Source organism: Pinus tabuliformis, chromosome 8 (genome assembly GCF_031772625.1).
Source record: "Pinus tabuliformis cultivar Carrire ecotype Pingquan chromosome 8, CPIR1, whole genome shotgun sequence".
NCBI classification, from domain to species: Eukaryota; Viridiplantae; Streptophyta; class Pinopsida; order Pinales; family Pinaceae; genus Pinus; species Pinus tabuliformis.
The window spans coordinates 627625111-627635459 of NC_142294.1; the positions used below are offsets into that span (position 1 = coordinate 627625111).

The 10349-nt window shown below is 36.1% G+C and overlaps 1 protein-coding gene across 1 annotated transcript; it reads right to left on the reverse strand.

Moving 5' to 3' along the window:
• Positions 1–252: 252 nt before the first annotated feature.
• On the reverse strand, positions 253–2211 carry LOC149237063 (uncharacterized). Its single transcript, XM_089369132.1, has 2 exons — positions 1275–2211; positions 253–880 (listed from the first exon to the last, which is right to left on the reverse strand). Exons 1-2 carry the CDS (start codon positions 2201–2203, stop codon positions 253–255), a joined length of 1557 nt encoding a protein of 518 aa, XP_089225258.1. The 5' UTR covers positions 2204–2211.
• Between the last annotated feature and the right edge of the window lie 8138 nt (positions 2212–10349).

Genomic DNA, 10349 nt, shown 5'->3' on the forward strand with positions numbered 1-10349 from the left:
ATATTTTACCACCATAAAAATCATCTTTCATATTATCGAAAAAATCCAAATGACAATCTGGATTACAACTAAATCACCCAGGATTATAAGATTGTCAGTTACTACAATGCACACTATTTGCAATGTTTCAAGGAAAATTCAACATGGAAAAATGTACTCAGTTGAGATCAATTTGCTTAACCTTTCTTTTACATTTCTAAAGTAGACGATGAGTTCTACTTCTACGTACTACATAATTACTTGGAACCTGAATCAGGACTTCCATGCCCATATGGGACAAGCTTGGTGGTGTTCGGCTTCGAGATTTCGATTTGCTAAGTGAAGGAGCTGGTGACCGCTGCCCCCTGGGGTAATTTCCTGATTTGTGTTTATCACTAGAGTGCGACGATTGTCCGCAGGCAAGCTCTCGGACGATCTTGACGTAGAAGAGCTTCTACTCCTTGAGGGGGACCGGCCCCTCCTTCCTCTACTACTTTCGTATGAATCTCGTGGACCAAGACGAGAGCGCAACTGATCACTTAAACGAGGACGCTCATCTCCAGGACTACGACTGCGGCTGAGACTTCGATTTCTTCTCCGGTTCCGATAGGCTGCAAGGCTATAACTCATGCTTCGACTCCTGCTCCTTCTGTACCTTGGAGGAGTGCTGCCTCTTGGTGGGTTTCTGTAATGCCTCCTTGGTGGATAGCGCCCAGAGTAACTCCTATAACTTGAATATCTGTCCCTTTCAGGAATACTCCTTTCCCTGACGCGATGAGACCTTGGGGGAGAGCGGTCTGGAGAAGGAGTACGATAACGACGAGCATAAGAGTAACGCTGGCTGAACCCACGACCTCTTCGCACACGTTTAGGTGTGCCCTTTGGGCTAAGACTTTTTTTTCTTTTCAATCATATGGTGAAGCCGTAACTGCCAGTTCTAATCTATGGGAGACCCAGGATCAATCCTCGTAGCTGCCACTATAACATCAAGAGTACATCCAACTATCTGCAAGTCAATATACTAAGATCCTATGGTTTTAGCAAAGCAAGACTAGTACATCCAACTACCCGCAAGTCGATACACTAAAATCCTATGGTTTTAGCAAAGCAAGACTAAGATCTTATGGTTTTAGCAAAGCAAGACTCTCCTGCCGCCAAGGCAGAGGTGGGGAATCTGCTTCTCGAGCATCCACCACAGCAGGTCAGCAGGTCAGTGTACTCAATGAGATTTAAACTACAGTCTCCCAAGCTTTGCCCAAATAAACTTATCATCAAACCACAGACTACGTCGTCACGACTTCTTGATGTAGTCTGACTGCCACGACTTCTTGATGTAGTCTGACTTTGATTGACTTTGATTAGGGAGGGGAAGTGTACTCGTATGAACAACAGGACTACGACTTTTCAGGGGACTTTGGGCTAGGTTTTGCTGTGAATGTCTAGTCAAACTCTTTCGTGGACTCCCGCTTAAAGGCCTGTGAGCTATCACACTTGGGCTCCTACTCAATACCCTGCTGGGGCTTCTACTCAATACCCTGCTGGGGCTTCTACTCAGGCTCCTGCTCAAGACCATCCGAGGACTCTCACTCTGGCTCCTACTCAAACTCATTCGAGGACTTCTACTCAAACTCATTCGAGGACTTCTACTCAATACCCTTCTGGGGCTTCTACTTAGGCTCCTACGCAAGACCCTCCGAGGACTCTCACTCTGGCTCCTGCTCAAGTCCCTCCGTCGCTTTGTATGTCTATGCTTGCTTTTTCTAGATGATTTCTTCTTTCTTCTCACCCTGTCACCTTTACTTGAAGTGCTGGTGTCATCTGAGGAAGAGTACGAATCAGACTCACTGGCAGAGGTGTCTGAATCTGAATCCGTGTCCAATGAGGTGCCTGAATCAGAAGAATAATGGCGACGCCTCCTTTTTCTTCGGTCCTTGCGCACCCTCCTATGCTTTTTCCTTTTACGCATTTTCCGACTATCATCATCACTTGACTCTGCTTCTTTTGTGGCCTTCAGTTTCTTTCCTTTGTAATGCAGAGGCATTTTGTTGTTCTGCCAATACCTTTTTGTTGTTCTGCCAATACCTTTCTCTCCTGTACAGAGTGCTCTAAAATTTTCTGCAGTTTTAGGCACCATATCTGCAAAAAGCTCCAATACAATGGTTCCTGCTTGCTCACCATCAACTAAAATATCCATAAAAACCCTGGGATTTCTTTTTGGTTTCATTTTTTCTGTCTTCATGGATGCTTCCCCAATGACTGTCGAACTCCAGGGAGTTTAGAGTAATATCAGAATCTGAAAAAAAACAGAAACATAGGGTTTCAAGGAGTGTTCATGTCTAAACCCTCGCTGTTATTCATACCCGCATGGATCGTTCGGTCTTCTTTCGACATATGGTTTACGAAATATGTATACATGTTTACAACATGTCGGACACGTGGGGTGTATGACCCAGTCATAAGCGTGTTGAATCAAAGTTCAAATTTTGGTCAGTTCTGCTAATTTATTTATTTATTTATTAAATCTTAAAAAAATAATTATATAAAATATTTAAACAATGTTGGCTTATAAAAAATTAGCAAGCTAAGAATGGGATTCTTTTCGGCTCATGTTAATCTGTATTTAAGATGGATCTATGCTGGTATATGTAAATGGATGGGTGTTTGGAGGGGTCGTGGGAGGGCTTACTTCATGCCAAGTGTTTTGTTTGATTAACATATATGGGTTATATATTGAATGTTATATAAGGTTTTAATGTGGACACCATGGTAATAGTGGAAGACACGTATGCATATATTTTGTTAATATAGTTTGTGTAATATGTATTAGTTTTATAACTTTGCTATATATACAGTTTGAGTGAGCTTAATGGTTAAGAGCACGTGTTTCCTCCTAAGAGGTCACGGGTTCAAGACCAGAGGGGATAGAGTATGTATACCTTGTAGACTTAGCAGTCAAATCAATGTACGGAGGTGGTTCCCATGTCCCACAAACATGGGGTGTATATATATGTGTGCCAAGCGCAGTTAAATGATGTATTTTATGTGGTTTTCAGTTTATATAAGTATAGCATGTATATTTGGCAATCACTAACCCATTGGTGGTAAATATGTGGGCATGCCCCGATGGTTTATGGTTAACGACCAATACATGTACAACTTTAAGTAGATATATTCATGGTGTTAAGCCACTATATGTATTAATTATTAACCATCAACCATCGGGGTTGGAAATGATATATATATCTATCTATATATATATATATATATATATATATATATATATATATATATGACCTGGTAGATACTAGGGTGGCAGTTTATGGTTAACAACCAATACATGTACAACTTTAAGTAGATACAGCCATGGTGTTAAGCCACTATATGTATTGATTATTAACCATCAACCATCGGGGTTGGAATGATATATATATATATATATATATATAGAACATGGTTATCCCGGGGCATGAAGGACCTGGTAGATACTAAGGTGGCAGTTTATGGTTAACGACCAATACATGTACAACTTTAAGTAGATACATCCATGGTGTTAAGCCACTATATGTATTGATTATTAACCATCAACCATCGGGGTTGGAATGATATATATAACATGGTTATCGTGGGGCATGGAGGACCTGGTAGATACTAGGGTGGCAACTAATATGGATAGACATACCTGTAGTGATAAAGAGTCCATATGCCTAGAATTGTTAAGTAGCAGTGGAAGGAAGGCAATGAAAAATCAATGCTAGAAGCAAGCAGATTTGGATTTCAGATATGGAAAATAGGAAAAAGAGGACAGATTTCACGAGGCTCTAACTTTTAGCCCGATTATTAGAATTTGGCATATAACTAATCGAAAGAAAGGTAATCTCAAGCATATTACAACGATCCACCCAAGAATTTAATTTGAGACCAAAAATTCTGAGAAATTCAGAAGAAAAGCTACAACACTCTTAAAAGAGACAAAAAATGCCTAACAGGCTGATGAATTTCGGAGGGCTTAAATTTTAGCCTAGGTTTTATAATGGTGCAAATGAATAGTCAATGAAGAACTATTGATGAGGAGAATATATAGGAAAACCCATAATTTAAATTTGGATGATAATTTTGGGACAAAAGCTCTTCAAAAGCTACAAGTATTAGAAAAAGAGCTTGCCACGTAAAATTTCTAAAGGGCATATCTTTCAACCCAAAAACTAGAAATTGGAAAGTGAGCAATCATTGGAAAGTTATTTACTAGACGATTAAGAAGGTGAACCCAAAATTGGAAGCTCAGTTAGAAATGTGGGAGAAAACATCCTAAAAAGTTACTTGTCATGATGACTCTAACAGTGACAGGGGAGTTGTGTAGGAAAGACTTGGACAATTAGTTGCCAATAAGACATGGCAGTAAATACAAGTATAGTTGTAATAGTGGTAGCTATGAGACGAACAGGTGGTTGGTAAATTTGAGCAGAAAATTGTGCTATAAACTCCTTGATATGAGAGAAATTGAACAAGACAATTTCTTTAACCTCCTCATTGTTGTTGTATTTATGATATTAAGGATGATATGGAAGCTATATATTGTATATGCACGAATGTATGTGAAGCATGAGCATGTGTGTGTTGAATGCATGTTGTTTAACCGCATTAGGAATAAGTATTTATGCAATAGCTTATATAGAAGCTAACCAAGGTTGTTGTATTGCTGGTATTATAGCTATTAGGATAACAACCACGCAGAGTACAAGCCTTTTTGGCTTGTGCTCTTGACTTTCATGAAGACCTTGAAAAAATGGATCAATCTTTATGTTAATTATAAATTTTATTCATTTAATCTATATTAAATAAAATCAATTGATTACATTATTTCACTATTATAATTAACCTAAAACTAAGGTAAAAAATGAGTAAAAGATGGTTATGGAATTGTTTATTTTGGTCGGTCACCAAAATTTATCTTTATGTTAAGGGAGAGATGTATAATGTTGTGCAGGGACCAGTAGTTGTTATAGTATTGCCCCCGCCTCCCAAAAGCCACTAGAAATTGAGAGATGTGAAACCACTTTTTAAACAAAAATATATAAGATTAAGTGCAAATATCTTTTAATATATGTTTGAAATTTCCCAAAATACAGATTGGACCAACAACTATCCATAAATAGTATTTTAAATACCAAGAGTACAAAACATCTTGTCCAAACTATAAAAAAAAAAAACTATAAATCCTTCCAAAATGGTCTACTCCATAAGTACAAAGTACCCATCACTTCAACTCCACTAAACTGAAATGAAGCTATGTGTCCCAAATGCACATTCATACCTTCACATATAAATAGATGATTTGTGTCAACCATAATGGTTTTGTTGTTCAATAATTCATCTCACTTTGTTCATTAAATGACACCCAACCCATTAAATTTCTCATTAAAACATATTAGATCAAAGCACATGGGTCAACATAACAAATTCTCAGCCATTGGATCACATCCAAATTAATTCAAATCACACATTCAAAATTAATTGATTGCAATCCATGTGAATCCTTGCTAACAATCAAATTCAAGTACAAAAAACTATAAAAGAATTTGCAAAACGCCACATTCAAACTATTCACTAGCACTAGAAACATACCATCACAAAGCATTTCATAGTATATTCAAGTATTCAGGTTATTTATTTATAGTTTTTGCACAGGATATCATAATTTACATGTTATTTATTTTAGGTTATTTATTTACAATTTTTGCACTTTTTTGCACAGGTTGTCATAATTTATTTGAATGATGGATGCTAATTTAATTTTCCAATATTTTGATTATGTAAACTAGAGACTATAGTGTAACAAATGGTCTATGCATTTCAACATTCTTATCAATGTTTTTCTTTTGCTTCAAAGAATAAAAGTATGTCTTAATAATACCAAGAACCAACACAACCACTGCAACTATTTGGATTTGAATTTTCTACAAATAGCCACACAAACTAGTTAGTTTTATTCTAAATGTTATTAGATCATTTTGATTGAATATATATAAAAGGCAAGAGTATGCAATTTAGGTTTCCTTTTCATACAAGGAGGGTATGGAACTCTAATGAAAATATAGGCCCTGAATTATTTTAGAGGCTTATAGATTTGATTACCAAGGTTGGAACTAATGTTCAAACTCTATGAGTATTCAAAGCACACCAACGTTGTCAAAAATCAAAGCAACATAAATACACAGTGGCCATGGAGAGGTACACCTACAGGGATGGGTGACAAGGTTCAATTGATTAGCGACCCAAAATTACTTTGTTTTTATGTCCATTCTTGGATTGAATATAATAATAGGGTGAATTTCCACTTCCGAAAACAACAATAATGGACCAGGTTTGGAGAAATTACATAGAAAGGGGAATGTGATCCATGTCTATAAACATATGCATGGTATGGTTCCAATTGCCACTTATTATATATAAAAGGAGGTGAATCATCACTAAAGGCTAATTCCATCCCTTATTATAATAGTAGGGCATATCTAGTTCTTTTCATGTACCTAGTTTGGTCTTCCTCCATATGAAGGCAACACAGATACATAGTGGCCATGGAGAGTCTCAACTGAATGAGGGGGATCTAAACTACAATTGGCCCTAATAAAGTCGTTGGCATTAGCAGGTGAAATGATTGACCATACAAAAGGTGATATTATCCTTTGCAGGGGGTGTCCAAAATTTTCTTCTTGTATAAAGATTGAAAAATACACCTCAAAAAAGACTAGATTTACAAAACATGAGAAGACCTGAAGTCATAAAAGACTAACTTTACAAAACACGAGAAGACCTGAAATTAATAAAGGGAATTCCTACTCACTATTTTCTTCAACACCTGAGCTAATAGACATTATGATTTTGGAGGTCTCTTAGATAAATTTGAAACCTGTTGATGCAGAACACAAAACTTAGCCTCTTGATTTTTCAATCCGTCTCTTTTGCTGCATCAGATTTTCCATTATACTCGCAATCCTACTTCTATGATTTTCCTTTCGAGCATGATTTTCTCTCATTGTAGTGAAAATAGAGGTCCTGTTATTTGCAAAAAAACCTCATCCTAATTCAAGTCATTCCAATCTCTAAAGAAAACTACCAAGGATCCCCTAATTCAAGTCATCCTCCCTATTATCTTCAATGAACCACACTTACACTACCAATTTGAAACCACAGAACACACAGGAACAATTGAAAAATTGACAAATATACTCGCCTTTTCAGTTAGCAAAGTTATGAAACAATTGAAGAATTCATTAAACACGGATTGGGAAGAGATACTACCAAGATCACCACCTATGAGTATATAACACTAGAAATGAATTGAGGGTGTCTATAGCTTGGGGTTACAATAAAACTGAATTGAAAGGGTTCCTTTGCATAAATATTGAATTGTGCAATGGTATAGAGGTTGTAATGTCTTTTGAACTAGACTAGATCAACATCTTAATGCCCAACCCAAAAATAACTAGTATAGATTACCATCTTAACCAGAAAATGAACCAGGTGTCACTTATTTTATTTGAAATTCCTCCAATATCTACATCATTTTATTATAACACATAAAATATTTTACCCAAAATGTGTATTGATATAATTGAAGATATAAAACCAATTATGGGTCAATTTTAAGACACTCATAGTAATTTTCCAAGTGAAAATACATACATGGTATTTTAAGTGGAAAAACAAATTATCAAATTTTTTTTACTGATATAGTTGAATACATACAAAAAATCCTCATGTAGATTTTATTTTTCAAGGATACTGTAAAAAAGGCATTTGTATGAAAAATTGTTAAGTTGCTACTATTTTTTATTGTGAATTGTCTCTACTAGAACACAGAGGAACAATTGCAAAATTGACAGAGCTACTCACCCTTTCATCTAGCAAATTTGTGAAACACTTGAAGAATTCATTGAACACATATTGGGGAGATATACTACCAGGATCACCACCTTTGAGGATATAACACTAGAAATCAATTGAGGGTGTCTATAGCTTGGGGTTACAATAAAACTGAATTGATAGAGCTGCTTCGGATAAAGATTGAATTATGTAATTGTATAGGTTGAATTGTACAATAGTATAGAGGTTGTAATGCCTTTCAAACTAGACTAGATCAACATCTTAACCAGACTAGACTAGATGAACATCTTAATGCCCAACCCAAAAAAACTAGTCTAGTTCAGCGTATTAACCAGAAAATGAACCACATGTCACTTGTTTTATTTGAAATTCCTCCAACATCTACATCATTTTATTATAACACATAAAACATTTTATCCAAAGTGTGTATTGTTATAATTGAAGATATACTACCAATTCTGGGTCAATTTCAACACATTGGCAGTAGTTTTCCAAGAGAAAATATGGGCATGATATTTTAAGTGGAAAAGCAAGTTATAAAAAAAAATTACTGATATAGTTGAATACATATAATAAAATCCTCCTGCAGATTTGATTTTTCAAAGCTACAACAAAATCTTTATTGAAAATTGCAAGAAAATCTGAATAAACTAACATGTTGTTAATTGCCTATAGGAAAGAAGAAATACTAATAGCCTCTAGGACAATAGAATTTCAATTATTGTTTACTAAATGCATGCAATAAATCTCCAAGTAGTTGCATATATGGAAAGTATTAGTTATGTTTCTCGTACAAGGAGAAGTGGTAGGCAAGTGACCAGGGGTGCCCAACCGTGATGCCTTTCATCAGATGACGATAGGAAAGGTGATGTGAATATCAACAATGCTCCCAACAATGTTGTTGAGGATGACCATGTGAATGAACCTGATGTTGTTACACCATCAACCATAGAGCCACCATTAACCACAATCCAAGTGGCAAGTTCAACTAAGAAGATTAGTGCTATAAGAGGTTGTAAAAAAGAAGACATGTTAGTTGCAATTGATAACATAGTGTTTAATAGATATTCAATTCAAGAATATGCAAAAAACATGGTATTCCTCTCTCGTCAATACATTATTGGATAAATGGGCTCACTCATACAAAAGGCATAGGGCCTCTTATAGTTATGACTGAAGAGGAGGAGGCCAAGGTGGTTGAGTGGTGTAAGGAGATGGTCCAATTGGGACATGTAATAGAGTTGATACAACTCAAATCCACAGTTGCTCAGATCTATTAGGGGAGGCTAAATCCATTTAAACATGGGTTTCCTGGAAAATTATGGTGGTTTGGGTTTAAAAAAAGGCATACAAACCTTGTATTGTGTACAATTGAGGGCCTTGAAAGAGATAGAGCTTTAAATATACACCTTGAAAAGGTGTCTAATTCTATGACACTCTTTCTACTGCATACAATAAGTATTCTTATGTTGCAAACCATGTATGGAACTATGACAAAATTGGTTTGTGGGTAGGAATAAATTGTGGCATGTGGGTAATTGCCAAGAGAGGGAGCCGAAATGTGCAAAATATCTTGCCTAAGAGAAGAGATTAGATAACTATTCTATGTTGTGTTAATTCAATTGGCACATCAATCCTAGGATTTTATCTATTTAAAGGCAAAAAACAACTAAAAAACTATATACAAAATTGTGAACTAGGTGCATGCATGGATGCACATCCCCGTGCATAGATGACTAAGGATTTTTTTTTTAAATTGGATTTGTCACTTTGTTGCATCTATACCAGGTGGTGTCTCACATGCGAACATACACTTATTGATTTTAGATGGTCATGGAAGCCACATTTTTGTGTAAACAATTAAGGAGGCAAACAATTTGAGCATCGAACTGTTAACATTTCCTACTCATACCACTCACAGATTCACCCCTTGTTGTTAGTGTGTTTGGCCATTTCAAGAACTATTTCAGGTTAGAGCGAGCTGTAGGGATGGAAAATAATTCAAGGGTTGAGGTGAAAAGGTCTGAACTAGCAGAGCTTGGAAGTAAAGCCTTTGAAAGAGCTCTCACACTATCAAATATCAAGGTTGGCTTTAGGAGGTCTATAATATGGCCACTGGACTATGATTCTCTTATGCATGATACTATTTGTAGCCAGGCATTTCAAATAAATGGTCAAGAAGAAGGGAATGTCCAAGAATATGTTGAAATGTAAGAGCAAGTGGATGAATAGGAAGATGCAGTTGCAGCTGATAATATAATTTCCCTCTCTCAAGGAAACTTATATGGTGATGGTGATGAACATGTAAGTCAAACACAATACAATCATGAACCAATTAGAGTAACATGGAGGTTTTTGTACCAACTAAAGCACAAGGAACTTCAGTTGTTGATATTCTTAATGACTATGTTGATCATGCAACTGATAATGATAATGTGGTTGAAAAAGACATTGTTGATATTGCACTAGGAGGCAACAATGACAAA